Raw genomic sequence first — 16,608 nt, 5'->3', positions numbered from 1 at the left:
TCGAGTACAAAGATTCTTCGAAAGAAACATTGTTTCCAGATTTGGAATACCAGCCGAGGTGGTGACTGATAACGGAAACCAGTTTACTGACAAAAGGTTCTAAGAATTAATGAAAGACTTAAAAGTCAACACCATTTTGCATCTGTAGAACATCCCCAATCGAATGGGCAAGCCAAAGCTGCAAACAGAGTAATTATTGATGGACTCAGAAAACGAATGAAGGATGCTAAAGATAGCTGGATTCATCGGCTATACTTTGTTCTATGGGGATACAAAACAAGTACCCAAACAGCAACGAGAGAAACTCCATTCAGGCTTTCCTATGGATGTGAAGCTATGTTCCCGGTTGAGATAGGGGAACCTTCGCGGAGAATGATGAATGTTATCAAGAAAAAAGAAGAAGAGAATAGGAAGATACTTGCAGCCAAGCTAGACATCATAGATGAAGTCAGAGTTACGGCACATTGTCGTGATATGGCAACCAAACGGTTGATAGCAGCTAAATACAACATGAAAGTGAGACTAAGGGGATTTGAGAAAAATGATATGGGCAATAAGAATGCCAGAGATGGAAAGCTAGCTACAAATTGGGAAGGCCTTTACCGGGTTAAAGAGAAACTCGGAAAAGGAGTGTATATCCTGAAAACGACAGAAGGAAAGCCTATTAAGAGAACATGAAATGCGGATAAACTAAAGAAGGATTACAGTTAAATCTGGGATCCGAAGATCGACTATTTTGAAGTATATTCAATTTCTAGGACAATTATTTTCCTTTATAGGGATTGTTTAAAGCCGACTATATCGGCCAATTCATGTAATCAAAGTCTTTGATATCAAGAAATGAGAAATTTTTCTTTTCGAAACTTATCCTTATATGATTATGATGCATCAACGAAAATCTGATATATAAGTGTGATTTGTCATGCTGACTCTGGTCAAGTCGAAATGCTCCATACTAAGGTTGAATAATCGAGATAGGACATGTGATAATATTGCATTCACCTCGGAGAGAACCGACTTACAAAACCTGGATCATGATGGAAGGTGGCAATGCTCACCTTCATCAATAGTAAACGTTAAGTTAAGATAAAAAAACGTCATGAAAAATGACAAAGAAAAATGCGGAGTCTGTTCGATTTATTTTGACCCCGGCCAGGTCAATGAATAGCACTCGAGATATATATCCGAGTTGAATGTATAATCCATCTTGGATAGATAAAATTTTGATAAGATTTGAAATACTTAGAAAATTGTCTGAGTTATAAACCTAAATAACAGAGAGGCAGAGTTTGCTTATCAAATCAAGAAAGTGTCAAACTGCTTAGGCAAAGAAGTGTTGAAAAATGCTAAAGACCTAATGAAGTACATCAAGCAACCCGGCAATAGATAAATCTGAAATACTTAGAAAAATATATCTGAGTTATCGGGCAGGCATGAAGTATAAAATGCAAAATGCCAATATATGCAAAATGCCAGCATAAAAGTGAAATCATCGAAAGGCATGAAATAGGTGAAAAGCATCAAAAATATAAGATGAAAGGACCGGGTAACAACCTGGTAATATTCATTATAAACTTAAAGGGGGCTTAAAGGTCCCAAGAAAAGAAAAATGATTACAAAGAAAACTGGCATCCCGGCCCTTCACTTAGCCGGAGTCTTAACCTATTCCATTTGAACGTCATCTACCTTGGCAACAGCTTGATTAGTGACCTCCTCACCACCCTCAACTCGGTCCCCCTCAATCTGGGTCTCCGAATCACCGGCAGGGGATTCCGGAAGAGGTAGAACGATTTGATCGTTGTTGACGTAAGCCTTCGGATGCAAATCGATAGAATTAAATTGCAGACCAAGGTTAAGAACCTTAATTTGATTGAGTGCGTTATTAAAGGAACCCAGAACCGACTTCACCAGCTTTTCCCGACATAACTGGGTGTCATTCTCAGCTTCCTTTAACTTCGCCTCAGCACGCTCATGGATAATTTTAAAATCTTTTAAAGATTAACAGTTGTCGGCATGCAAATATTAAAGGCCATTATGCTCCTGTTGAAGGGTCTTGAGGTCCTCCTTCACTTTTAGCAGCTCGGCAACAGTCTTACCCTTCTCCTCATTAGCTACGCTCATTTCATTCAAAGTACGGATGTACTTATTCTTAAGAGAAAGCAAAGGCCTCGCCAGTGAAGCCATCTTCATCCAATTTACCTCAATATTTTCTAACTCCTTCACCTCATAAGCAGTAAAGGGAGTAGAACTGAAGAAATGGTCTGGTGGACAAACGACATCACAAAAATTACCACTGATCCCAGATTGCCATAAAGCATTTTTCGCGAGGCCAGTGGCAGGGTGATGAGCAGGAATTTTGACTAAAACTTGAGTAGAGGCAGGGGCACCCTTGTCAGCCTAGATCCTTTTGCCTTTATCGCCAGCAGTAGGCTTCTTGGCCTTGGGATCAGGGATTTTTCTTTTTTGGGTTATCAAGTCGACAACTGCGTCCTTCTTACCCCGGCTCAGGGCAGCCAAAAAATTAGGTTGCTCATTTTGTTGGTCTTCCATATCTGGAACTGCAAATATGAAATATGAAGTCGGGTTATGATCAAAACATCATATGACGAAACATAGAAGCAAATAAATAAAAGTTATACTCAATTTTGAATCAAGTTCCTCCTGGGATTTGAAAATGAAGGAGGCGACACTAACAGAACCATGTGATTGGACATACTGGCCCATGGAAATCACCGCAGCAATATCATCGTCTCTTAACTTGGTTTCCTTAAAATGGTAGCTGGACGAACTGAAATTATAATGGTCAGGAGACCAGGACAAGGGGAATTTCCCCACGACATCCTTAGAATCAGAACCTCTACGAAACCAAGGTTCTTTCCCGGGTTGTGCAGAAACTTTAAAGAATTTTTCCTTAAAATTCTTGAAAGAATCAGAATAAACATTAAAAAGTTTTCTCAAAGGGGCACCCCGAAGAATGACCCAACCCCTTCTCTCTGGGGGTTCACGGCCAGTACGGGGTGTGAGGGCTTGAAAAAAGAAAAAGAAGACATAAATGGTGCAAGGTAAGGCGAGGTATGCACAAAAATGCTCAAATGCCTTATCAAAACCCCAACCATTGGGGTGGAGTTGGGAAAGGGCTATATGGAGGTGATTCAAAATGCAAATTTGGAATTCAGTTAAAGGGAATCGAATGCTGGGTAACAAGATCTCGGTAGAAAAAGAAAAATAAAGGTTCATCTGAGTTCTTCCCAGAACAAACTGGCTCATCTTCATGTGGAGGAACTATATCTTAATTCTCCAGCTTCCCAACATTGAGCCCAGACACATCCTCCACGCTTATCTCGGAGGTAGTACTCAAAACCTCATAAGTCACTTAGGAAAACTGGGCTATTAAGGCGGCAGGAGGAGACTCAGAATCCGACTCAGCAGAATGAGACTCCTCTATAATCTCTGGTGAAGATGACGCCATAAATACCTAAAACAAGGAAAAGCATAATTAGAAGAAGTGAACAGATATACCTGAATAAAAAAAGCTACTAGAAGAAGAATCGCTAGAGGATAAAGGGGTGGATTTGTCCGAGATTGCAATCGGATCATCTGCTTTACCGAAAGTCGAGGTAGATCCCGAAACATCTCTGTGACGATAACTTGCCAAGGTAGACTCGGCTAGGGAGTCACATCCTTTCTCAATGAGTTTAGAACTCAGAAAGACACAAGAATAACAGGGGCCGACTTGCTTAGGCTAGGAGGATTTAAGAAGAACTCGGGAAGTGGATGACACATCAGGACCCAGGGTAGAAACAACTCTGGAAGGGTCTAACCCGGTTTGGGGAAAATATTGGGGAATACGTCTGTTAGCAAAAGGACCACCCTTACCCCGCCTAGAAGAACCACGACCCCGGCCAGTAGGGTTCTCATTTAAACCACGACTCGACAACCTAGATCTCCTCTTGGATCCCCTCCTACGATAACCACGAAGCATGGCTTCGCGATCCTCCTCCTCAGTTCTCGGTATCCCATACAACCAGAACCGAGCCCCATGGGGGACTTTCTTCTGTAAATCAGATTCCTCTTCCTTCCTCCCTTCGTCACGCACAATTGAAGAAGGATCTTTTTTTCCCCTCATTACAGCAAATATGGGAAACAACATAAAATTTAAAATGGAAGAGGAAAATGGGACAGAAAACTAAGAATAATCCAACAAGAATCTCAAAGTTGGGAGCAAATATATTTGCAAAGGAGAGTTCAAGTGGAAAGTTTGGACTACAAATTCAACAATTATTTCCAAGCAATATATATATATATATATATATATATATATATATATATAGCTTAAAAGTACTATAGACTTTGCCTGCAAAAAACATGTGCCTACTGGGAATAAGCTAGAACAAAAAAGAGCAATGTTCTAAAATTGAACCAGATCAATTAAGTTATTTTTTCTTTTACAATTGATTCTTGTGTTTATCCAAGATAAACATATAGACTCAGAGAGCTTACAAGGCCAAAAATGTTCATCGTACACTTTGTGTTTTACATTTCTCTTTTACAACTAATATCTCAAAAAAAAAAACAATTGATAACATAAAAACAAGGGAAAAAATGTGTCATTTTAAATGGCACACCTTATATCCTTTCACTCTCACAAAGAGGTGAGACCCACATCTTTAAAAAAATTCTCTCTCACTCTCTCTCCCATGATTTATCTTTTTCTCTCACTTAAAATGACACAACTTTGTGTCTTTTAAAATGATACACACTTTCCCCTAAAAAAAACAACAAACTACACATCACCTCACTTTCCCACGTCACTTTCTATCCCTACTTTTCCCCTATAAAAAATAGGAAAATCTTGTTCTTATGTTGATGTAGATAAATTATCTTATGTTAGTGAAACAAAATAAGAAGAGGGACCCACAAATGATTGGAGAGATAAAAAATAAAAGTGGGACACACTTTTGTTATGTGTGTGTAAGAATATGAGTTATCTCATGTTGCATGAGATAAATATAACCCTAAAAGTTATGTGCAAAAGGGAATCACGCAAAAAGTACAGGGATAATAATTTTGCTCGCGAAGCTCCGACCAGAACAGATATGCAGCCCTACCCATGTGAGCGGAGGTAGTAACTTTAAGGGGGCGTTTGGTAGAGGAGAAATTTTTATTTATCCGAGAAAAAAATATTACGGGAATGTAGCAGGGAATATATTTTACTGGAATATTACTAAAAAGCTGTTTGGTAGACTCATATTTTCCCAAGAAAATGAAGTTAATTTTACTGAGTTTGTGTTTGGTTGGTTATGAAATTTTAGTGGGAATGTGAGGTTATTTTACGAAAATAACCTCACATTTACCTTTCCATTCAAAACATAGGGTCATTTTGGTCTTCCTTTTCCCGCTTCAGTTTCCTTTTCCTGGGGAAGCCAACAATTCCATATTTTAATTGGAAATCTTCCATCGCAACTTCAACCACATTTAACACTCAGACCATTTTCCTGGAATGAAGTGTAGCCCAGGAAAATTTCAGGATCTCGCATACCAAACGTGGTATAACTATTTCTCCGTCTTAGTTTTCCCATGCATTCTCAGAAAAGTCGCATACCCAACGCGCCCTAATTATCAAACCAAGGCTCACCCAATTTACCTAAAATAAATGTTATAGTCATGTATCTGATAAAAACATTTACCTTTTCATTCAAAACATAGGGTCATTTTGGTCTTCCTTTTCCCGCTTCAGTTTCCTTTTCCCGGGGAAGCCAACAATTCCATATTTTAATTGGAAATCTTCCATCACAACTTCAACCACATTTAACACTCAGGCCATTTTCCTGGAATGAAGGGTAGCCCAAGAAAATTTCAGGATCTCGCGTACCAAACGTGGTATAACTATTTCTCCGTCTTAGCTTTCCCATGCATTCTCAGAAAAGTCGCATACCAAACACACCCTAATTATCAAACCAAGGCTCACCCAATTTACCTAAGATAAATGTTATAGTCATGTATCGATAAAAACATTTACCTTTTCATTCAAAACATAGGGTCATTTTGGTCTTCCTTTTCCCGCTTCAGTTTCCTTTTCCCGGGGAAGCCAACAATTCCATATTTTAATTGGAAATCTTCCATCGCAACTTCAACCACATTTAACACTCAGACCATTTTCCTGGAATGAAGTGTAGCCCAGGAAAATTTCAGGATCTCGCATACCAAACGTGGTATAACTATTTCTCCGTCTTAGCTTTCTCATGCATTCTCAGAAAAGTCGCATACCAAACGCACCCTAATTATCAAACCAAGGCTCACCCAATTTACCTAAGATAAATGTTATAGTCATGTATCTGATAAAAACATTTACCTTTTCATTCAAAACATAGGGTCATTTTGGTCTTCCTTTTCCCGCTTCAGTTTCCTTTTCCCGGGGAAGCCAACAATTTCATATTTTAATTGGAAATCTTCCATCGCAACTTCAACCACATTTAACACTCAGACCATTTTCCTGGAATGAAGTGTAGCCCAGGAAAATTTTAGGATTTCGCGTACCAAACGTGGTATAACTATTTCTCCGTCTTAACTTTCCCATGCATTCTCAGAAAAGTCGCGTACCAAATGCGCCCTAATTATCAAACCAAGGCTCGCCCAATTTACCTAAGATAAATGTTATAGTCATGTATCTGATAAAAAACAATTTTTCGTTTCGCTCATCACTTCATCTATTATTCTAAAATCAACACTTAAAACTTTATTATTCTCTGCACACAACCTTAAATTAACAGCCATATTTTTCAAATGACATTTGCCAGACTTGCAAACCAAATGACATCTTTCCAACTACGTCCCTTTTTTCTTGACTGGTCTGCAAGCAACGGATGCATCAATCGATCATTAAAATAATACATAGCCGAAGCTTAAAGGGGATTAAACACACTGCCAGTTGTCGTGAGCATAATTTTAATGCAACAGAGCCACAGATATAGCTATAAACAAAATTACCAATTTTTTTTTTAAGTAGAGAATTGAATAAATAGCTTGTAAGTTATTTCCAAGACATTTTTTCAGTAAAAGAAAATATTAATAAAACAGCTAGGAATCAACCCAATTTTGTAATTCCAATATTTAATTAGAGAAAAAAAAAATCTACATCCTCTTCCTAAAATTTTGTTAGAATTTCGTAACAGAAAAAATATATACATATATTCTGAAGAATATCTAAATTGAAATCCATGTGCTTCTACCATGGAAAGAAAACACCTATAACAACTATATGGAGTTGGCTACTATTACAATGGTCGTCTTTGCCAACTCAAGAAAATAACTAGCTTGAAGTCAAAGCATTTGCTGAAAAGTAAGGGGATACGCATCCTTGGACCTGAAAAAAAGTCATTCTTTATGAGAAGAAACACGCATTCATTAATAATGATATCGTGAAACAGAAATAACAATAACAATAACAAATCAATATCTTGAGCACTCCTCAACCTGCTAGTCCCACCGCAACATAGGTGATGACAGTGTATCCTCATTCAAAATAAAAAACCATTAATAAACCATCCCCCCACCCCCCCAAAAAAAAAACATTGCATTGAAGTTCTGAAACATGTGTCCCAAGCAAATAAACTGAAAATATTATTGATGGATGTGATGTGTTACAATGCCTTAATGTAATACTCATATTCATACTAATAATCAGGTTAAGTACTAGTACTCCTAGCATAAGCCCAAGCTAACTATCAAGAAGACTAAAACCTATTAAAATAAGGAAACAGATCTAGAAAGGTACAATAAGATAATTTAAATAAATCTTTAACAAGAATAAAAGATTCTCCAGAATTATGAAAGAGCAGACAGCACCCAATCCAAGCCACAGCCCCATGACATAAAAGACTGTAAATTATAGATTCCTTTTCCCTCCCTCTCCCTCTCTAATACACACACACACACACACACACACATATATGGTAACAATCCTTTTCTAATATTTAACAAAACACATTTTAACAACTAATCATCAAAGTTGTAAGACAACAAAAGAAAGCTTGGTTACACTTTGACAAAGTGTCTTTTGTTTCTATAAAATTATGTCAAGAAAATAAAATAGCATAAAACAATCACTTACCTGCAATAAACAAGTAGGAATTTGGATATAACCCTGTAGCAAAAGGTTGACTTTTTCTAGAGAACTATGTGGCACAGGTGTAATCACATAGAGCACATGTTTGACTGTGTCAATGCCCCTCACAATCCCTTAATCAAAAGAAATCAAAATGTGTTTAACAGTGAAGAAGCATGGAATTATCCAAATGAATAACAACTACGAGACTAAACATCTGTATGATCTGTGGTTATTGTTAAAAGAAACAATTCCAAGTTATCAAAAAAATAAATAAACAAAAAACAGTTCCAGAGGAATATCACTTTTTTAATTCTTTATCTTTTGTATTTGCGGAAGTATGATAGCCTAAATAGGTGAGAGGTCCCTTAAGTATATCACAGTTGAGATGTTACTGCAAAGTTAAGAGATGCTGATAAACGTGTTACGACCAACAGAATATGGGATCTAATGAAAAGCTAAGCCAAATTACCTACCAAGACCAAGACACCAAGGTAGATTTCCAGGTACTTCTGAATCAACTGCTAAGCCAACAATGCTAGCATTCAAACTGTAGAATATTTCAGAGCTTGGAACCTACAAAAATTTGGTTAGACCATAAAAAAAGTCCTCCTCATATATAAAAAATATAGTTGAAATTCCTAGCAAGAAAACAATTTTTTTACAAAATTTGTGTTTATATTAAAAAGATTTAAAATTCAAAGTGGGATTGGAATTGAAATAGATCAAATGCATCAAAACAGAACATATAAAGGGCAGATCAGTCATGAGATTCCACTATTGTAGGGCTTGTAAGTGTTAGATGTACGCAACTTTATATTCAGAGTGAAGAGGTTGTTTCTGCAACTACTACCTGTGACCATCATCAAGTCACAAGGCAGCAACCATACTGTTGCACAAGGTGTGACTCAGAGAGATAATAAGTAAAATTTGAACCAACCTCACAATGAAGATGTTGAATCTTTATGCTTGTAATTGGAACTTCATAAGGACAATGAGAGGCTAAGGAGTGTGCAAGTTCCTTGATTGTAGAAATATTTGAATCACTAGAAAAGCATTGTCTGAAATAAGCCATTATTCGTAAATCGCGCAGGAGAGATGCATCCTTCTGAACAAGCACCCTGGGAAAACAAATAGGTATATTCTATGATACTTGATGCATAAAAATTGAAAAATAAAGGGACCAAACTAGCATCTTCAATTGATAACTTTCTGATTAAATTTGGACTTACGATCTATTTAATGAGTCTTGACGAGCTGAATTTATCTCAATTAAGTTAACTGGTCCATCATGTTCCCCATCTAACCAGAATTCACCAGCAGGTAAATTCTTACTTACAGTGGATATGCTTATCTTAACTACATTTGTTGGACGAATATATTTCAACATGTCCACTAATACGTCATAGCCAACACCTGAGATGCAAGGGAAATGAAGAATCCATTGAATGAATACCATAACAGATGATATATTATTAATATTCTAGGAAAGCAGTAGTCTTTGTGCAGTAAATACAAATGCAGGATTAAAAATAATCAGATTAATAACTGCAAAAGAAGTGAGCTCACCTTTCACCCAGCCAGGAGTATTCACAATAAGAGGCAACTCAATCCTAGTTGGATTTTCTCCCTTATCAAAGATGCAATACTTCTTTCGGTAATAATCATATATAGCAAATACGTAATTTAAGTATGCTGATGGATCTCTCTTAGAAGAAACATCACCAAAGAAAAGACACCTGTTGCGTAACAAATGACAGATAGCGAGTCAAGCAAGTCCATCACTTGTTCATTCAAATAATACATAGATTGGTTGGCACTTACATAATTGAATAGATCCAATAGACAGACAATAAATACCATCCACCTCATTGTCTATAAAAAAAAAAACTTCATAACAATGAAAAAACAAAAAAAAATAAAAATGAAAACAAAGAGAGAAGAATGGCTAGGACACTTGACTCTTACAACATCTTCAGAAAAAGGAACAACCATGTAAGGAAGAAGATCATATGAAAATGGTCATAATATATAATATTTGCTGATAAGAAGTTATCTGTTGTTAAGAGAGCTACACTTAATCTGGAAAGCATGCAATAAACTTCCCCAATAGTAATCATCTTAACCTAACTAACAAATGAAGAATTCAATTTATGTGACCACTGAATAAATTATATATGCCATCACAAGCAGAAGCCTTGTTAAATATTTCAAGTTAAAAAGAACATAACAAAAACCAAGAATGACAGATTCAGTTCCCAAATTATTAAGAGGAGACAGCATTTACCTTTCTGGTGTTTTCAGGCACGGAATTGTCAAATCTAAAATAATTACAAAAAAATATGAAAGAAAGAAACATAAATAACTCTGGAATAAAATATAAAAATATCAAATAATTTTTTTATGTAAAAATTAGGATAGGGATTCATTACGATAACCCTACCTGGAGTTACTTTGTCAACAACGGTTAGTGATAGACAACCAGGAGGAGTAAACTCAGGTTGCCCGACATCAGTATCAAAATAAGCTACTTTCTTGTATGTGGGCAAGAGGACATTTAGGAGATGGCGGGAGAAAGTTGTCTTCCCACAATTCTTGGCACCGCATATAAAAGCTATTGGGGGCATTGAACTGTACAAAATGGAATCAGCAGCCTCCGACCATTGCTCTGGGATGTATATGTCCGGTGAAGGGGAAGAACCCATCTATCTCTCTCTCTCTCTGAAATTGCAAGACAGCTCTTCATTAAACAGCTTTTTAGTCGATGAGTCATGCAAATTTGCAATACATTGCAGCACCATGAATACATTTAAACAAAAAAAAAAGTCCTTCAATCCCAGTCAAAGACCAGTAGCAAGTCAAATAAGGTCACATACCAAAACCTAGTCCAAGAGGCCAGACACATACCTGTCGCTGGAGAGGAACACCTCGCAGTCGCAGTCACTAGCAAAAGGGTCGCAAGTCGCAATCGCAGGCCGCAGCAGCAGAAGAAGAAGAATGCTGAAGCGGAGAAGCCAAAATTACAAGAGACAGGGTGACTTGGCCGTTGCAGTGTCCCAGGTGTTGTCTACGAAATGAGAATTTGAGATTAAATTAATTCGGGTAGTGGGTTAATGATTGGGCAGAAAACAAACTTGAGACATTGGTAAATTTCAAAGTTGTTCATGTTCCTTTGCATACTTACTACTCAAGTTCATAATTCATCTTTCATTCCCTATTTTCCCTCAGGAACTAAGGACATTGGTACATTCAAAGATCATGCCTAATGATAACATGCTGATCCAAATTTAATTGATCAATCAAACCATAAACCAAACCAAACCAAATTCAAATGAAAAAAAAATTGGATTTTGGTTAAAATTACATTCAATTAAGCCTTAACAATTCATTATGATCTACATATTTATGAATGAGAACAATGGAATAATATAACAAATGATGTGCGGATTCAACAAGTAGAACAAAATCTCCATATTTCAAAGAAATTTAACATAAAAGACCCTAACTCACATTGTCAAATCAAACTTTGACGACGACGACAGCACCGGCGTGAACGCTGCTGCTACCAGCCGCAAGGAAAAAGGGAGAACAATGAAGACGAAGATGAGATGATATGGAGATAGAAGATGATAACAAATCTGCAATCTTTTCTTTCATGAAATTTGCCAAATCACGAACTATATGATAAGTTATTCTGCCACCAATTTCATATCAAATACGTGAACCCCTTTCAAGTCCTCAATTTCATATCAAATACATAAAAACCAAGAGAAAGGACTTTGCCTGCTCATTTCCCATGTATGCTATTTTGTGTACTTCTAGTTGGCTTATGGAGAAAGAAACTTTTCTTTTAAATTTAGAAAGTTGTTCGGTAGAAAGTTGTTTCAGTAGCAAGGCTTTATTATAATGTAGATGACATATGCTGTATGTGTCAGTAAAGCTACCATTTATTTAAATATCTTGTATTTACTAACCGTCAAAAGTACTAGAGAAACATTTTAGGAGTCAGTGTAATTCATTTTACAAGCTTGTCTTGAATTTTATATTTTAAATTCAGAAACAAAAAAAAGTGTGAAGGATAATTCATTGTAGCTTTCAAAGTAGAAGATTGAAGAAAAATTCTGTGTGCAAATATTATCTTATACAAGACTTGAGCACTTTGGGCCTTCTCCCATCTCTGATCAAAAATCCATAAATGTTATTTGGCACATTTTTAAAGTTGAAATCCTAGATCCCTTTAAGCTGGATGCGAAGGCTGGAAGGGGGTATAGTTGTCTTGTAATGAATTTGGTTCTTTTCTTGTTCTGCTTGCTTTAACTGTTTAATTGAATACTACATTTCAAAATAATTGTCACTTTAGAAGTTTTTGCTTGTTTCGAATTGTTTGTCACTTCAGAAAACCAAGAGGGCTTTAATTACTTGGTTTTTTCTAACTTTATCCTTGTCTTTTGGTATGTCCATTAAATGGAATGAGAGAGCATTAATGGAGTAACAGGGTAATATAGTCAAATGAACATATATTTCTCTGAAATTGAGAGTATTTAATGACTTTCTTACTAATGTTTTTACACTTGAAGATGACAAATATTAAATTGCATCACAATGAATTCAATAGTCACTATCATAGAGGAGTTAGTGTTTTTACTATTATACATAGTACAGTGATGTATTCTTAACACTGAATTATATAGATTTATGATTATAAATTTCCTCCCACATTAGCTACATAGGAACATTTTTATACACATTATTACTGTATAAGCTACTGGATCTTCTATGAGGATGACCATCAGTTTTTTAAAGTTCATCGATATCAAGTGACATTTAAAGAAAAATTGGCCATTGTAATAATTCCTATTTCTGTTTTACCATTGCAAGATAAGGAAAAGGTCAATTTTGGATGTAACTCCTGTTTTTGAGCTACACCAAACATAAAACATCTCCAAATTTGGTTCTTTTTGCATTATCTAGGGTGAAGAAAATATCTGACATTTGATTACCAGACATTCTGACTTAACTCATCTTCCCTATTGATTACCAGACAGTTGAAAACACCAGTTTTCATACTGTGCCTGTAACAGATTTTCACTTGAAAATTGTCCTATGCCAAATTATACTTTTCTGCAGACCTCAATCTCTCTTAACTTAGTGTAATTATTTGTTTCTTTGGGCACAAAGTTATACTTTGACAAAAGCAAGCTGAGTTTATTTAAAAATTTTAAGGATTGATTAATTGCTAGCATTCCTTTGGCTTGATTATGTGATTTTGGCATTCCCTTTATTTTAAACACTAATTTTGTGAACAAAAATGGGCAATGGAACTCCAGAGATGCTGACATTTATTTTAAAAAAAAAAATAATAGTAGTCAGACATCCTCTAGAATCATGAATATTCTGACAAGAATTTTTCACTTAGAATAATAATTCATTATCTTCCCTAATTTTCCTTGGCACCTTTCTCTTCATTATTTTTCCTGTGCATCTTAAATCTCCTCTTTCCTCATTTTTGCTTTAAATTGTAAACATTGATTGAATCTTAGCAATGGTTTGGCTTGATTCTATCATATTGGCAGTTCCTTCATTATTTTCAATACTAATCTTGATGGAGCTCCAAATATACTGACCTTTATCATGAAAAGTGGCCATACATATTCTAGAATAATGAATGTACTGACTTGAAATTTTCACTTCCCATAACCTTGACACCTTTCTCTTCATTGTTTTTTCACCTATCTTATATTGAAAAGCTTAGCTATCTGTACTCGTGTAAAGTTCAGCAGTTTATGCTTTAACAGAAAATGTTTTTAACTGCCCTTTCTAACGAAATCTAAAACTTGGCTGCGATCCCTAGACAAACATAAGAACTTATGTTATGCTTAATAATCTTGAAAATATAATAGTGAAAAAGTGCAACGTTCCCAACTCACTGGAATAAGTTTACAGTACCAAAGCCTAGCATCACAAATTATGTATGACTGTATGGACTTCTAAACACTTTGTAAGTGTCTATCTTATAAAGCTACCTAATAGAATCTTCACTTCATTTCAGTTTATTTGAAAAATCAAACCCCTATGGAGGGTTTGGATGGATTACTTGCTGTAAGTATTGCATTTTTATGTTAATACTTTATGCCCATGTAATGAAAGTACTCATCACCCAGTAAAATCGTTAAAAATTTTAGAACCAAGGCAACAAAAGCATATCAGTTTGAACAAAAGAAAATACCAAATAGTTGATGAGAATCCAAAAATCTCATTGGTCCTTCAAAACAACAAACACCCAATATTTGTGTAGAACTAATGTATGTAATGCCTAAAAATTATGACTGACATTTGTGGTTATCAGGAACTACCGTGGGATATTTTCAAGCAAATCTTCACTAGATAAATTTTCATTAGAATGATATATGATTACGTGAGGGATAAATGAAGGAAGGAATTTCAGCTATGCCTGTGCAAGATTCGATGACAGTGGCAGAAAGCAACACCCTTGCAAAGCTGGTATATCAAGCTCTGCAAACAAATCCACAGAATCAAAGAAAAATTCAAACAAGAAGCCTAAAAGTTACTCGATAGCACAATTTAAATTGAAAAAAAAAAAAAAGACCCAGACGAAATTTCAAGGTTAAAGGGCAAACACCCCATGATAACATATGAAGCAAGCAGAAAAATCCTAAGATAAACATGCAGAAAAATCCTAAGAAAAACATATGAAGCCATTGAAGAGAAAAAAAACTTGTGAACGGAAACCGTACCTTTGTAAAGAAGAAGAACTAGTTGAAGCAAGAAGAAATCAGAAGAGAAGAAGAACTAGTCGAACAACCTCTGTGAAGAAGAAGAATTAAGAGAGGAAGAAGATAAAATGGGTAGTGGAGAAGAAGAACGACGACAAAGACAAATTACGTTTTGAAAAAAATCTGAGGGTTAAAAAATTGGGAATGGATCCACTGGCCACTAAAAAAATTTACAATTTTTACAATTAATTTAATTATCAATTTAATTGCCGTTGTAAATTTAAAAGTTATAATTTATTAAAAATCAATAAATATGACACTGTTATTTTCGTCACCCTACTAGTTACATAAGGGTTAAAAAACGGGGGGCTGAAAACAGCTCTACCTTTTTGTGTGTATTTATGGATTCAAGTTTAAGTTTCAACAGTAAAACCAAAATATGAAGAAGAAAACTATTACAAGTTTTAATATGATTATCATATTAATGGAAGATAATATCTATTCTTGTAAACAAAATCTCATTGACACTTATTCTTATCAGCTACTTACTAAATATGATTTAAGTGTGTGAAACCAACATTAAGATGGATTATTTACTGTCTACAAGGTACCATGAGACTTTAATAACAACATTGAGGATGTGTAGTCTTATCTTAAGTCACCCTCGGAGTTCAAATCCCAAGTTCTTGTAATTTGCGTAGCATTGCTAATCTCACAGAATTGCATCAAGTTGTTCTGTCCAGTTTCATTATAGAATACTGTTAATAGACCACAGTAACTTGAGAAGAAACCAACTCTAGGATGTACAAAATTTTCAAGTCATTTTTCCAAAATTTTCTGCTTAATTATACAACAAAAACAAAAGAAAAAAATTATTTAAGTAGTTCTAATTTTGTTTATTTAAATGTGTTTCGGAATTTGTTTGTAATAACATGTTAAACTTATTTTACCTTGTGCTTCTCTATCTTTTTTTTTTCTTTTTTTTTCTTGGGTATGTTTCTCTATCTTCTTAACTTTTTTTTTTTTTGGAAACTACAAAGAAGAGCAAATCCTAACTAACTATTCTGGGTCTCTCAGTATCCAATCTATCCTTAACTACCAGATTCATATAACCATGCGGGGGTGAGGGACTTAAAGTAATATCCTTCTTAACCATCAAAGCTTGATGAGCCAACCAGAGGGAGGAGGAGTCCATTTTACCATCTGCACTGTTCTTGGCTGCTGAATAAGACCCCCTGCTGTTAGGGAGTTTTTTGCTGTTATGAAACTCTCATAATGACACATAGTGCTACGAATGCTAGACTGAGTGTTAGGCTGCACCCCATTGAAAACAAAATTGATACTTGTTTTTAGTCACAGGAATAAGCTTATCTCCAAGTTGATACTTGTTTTTCAGAACTGGACCCAAAGAGCATACTTTTTTTTGTAAGAATTCCAAAGCTGATGGAAGGCTCTATTGACATCCATCAGAGATTTAAGTCCTAGACCACTAATAACTTTTGAAATAAATCATGTAAGACTTTTTTTTTTTTTTTTTTCTGTTGCAAGGTAAATGAATGTACAGTAATCATTAATGTTTTAAAAGTCATCCATATATTTTTTATTATAAATTTTCATATGACATCAAAATAAGTTAAAAGTGGCCTTACAGAACTTACATATATAAGTAGTAAATTAAGATTATAAACTTAATAAGTGCTTATAACTATTATAACTAATAACGAAAATAAATTGCGCTATATAAGAATATGTTTGAGTTTATTTATCTTG

At 35.3% G+C, this 16,608-nt stretch overlaps 1 protein-coding gene across 2 annotated transcripts; it reads right to left on the bottom strand.

Moving 5' to 3' along the window:
- Window positions 1–7,108: 7,108 nt before the first annotated feature.
- Window positions 7,109–14,993, bottom strand: LOC133306736 (polynucleotide 5'-hydroxyl-kinase NOL9-like). Of its 2 annotated transcripts, XM_061507102.1 has the most exons (12): window positions 14,860–14,993; window positions 14,520–14,617; window positions 11,615–11,663; window positions 11,012–11,171; window positions 10,548–10,825; window positions 10,392–10,425; window positions 9,674–9,843; window positions 9,337–9,520; window positions 9,045–9,225; window positions 8,581–8,680; window positions 8,111–8,238; window positions 7,109–7,363 (listed from the first exon to the last, which is right to left on the bottom strand). In XM_061507102.1, exons 5-12 carry the CDS (start codon window positions 10,807–10,809, stop codon window positions 7,310–7,312), a joined length of 1,113 nt encoding a protein of 370 aa, XP_061363086.1. In that variant the 5' UTR covers window positions 10,810–10,825; window positions 11,012–11,171; window positions 11,615–11,663; window positions 14,520–14,617; window positions 14,860–14,993; the 3' UTR covers window positions 7,109–7,309. The 2 variants fall into 2 exon arrangements, with proteins under 2 accessions (XP_061363086.1, XP_061363085.1); XM_061507101.1 differs by having other exon boundaries at window positions 11,615–14,617.
- Between the last annotated feature and the right edge of the window lie 1,615 nt (window positions 14,994–16,608).

The sequence above is a fragment of the Gastrolobium bilobum genome, unplaced genomic scaffold (genome assembly GCF_033153095.1).
Source record: "Gastrolobium bilobum isolate Gb01-03AN ecotype WA unplaced genomic scaffold, APGP_CSIRO_Gbil_v1 utg16899, whole genome shotgun sequence".
In the NCBI taxonomy this organism is placed as follows: domain Eukaryota; kingdom Viridiplantae; phylum Streptophyta; class Magnoliopsida; order Fabales; family Fabaceae; genus Gastrolobium; species Gastrolobium bilobum.
Note: the sequence above shows the minus strand (reverse complement) of the source record. Positions and strands in the feature narration are given on the sequence as shown.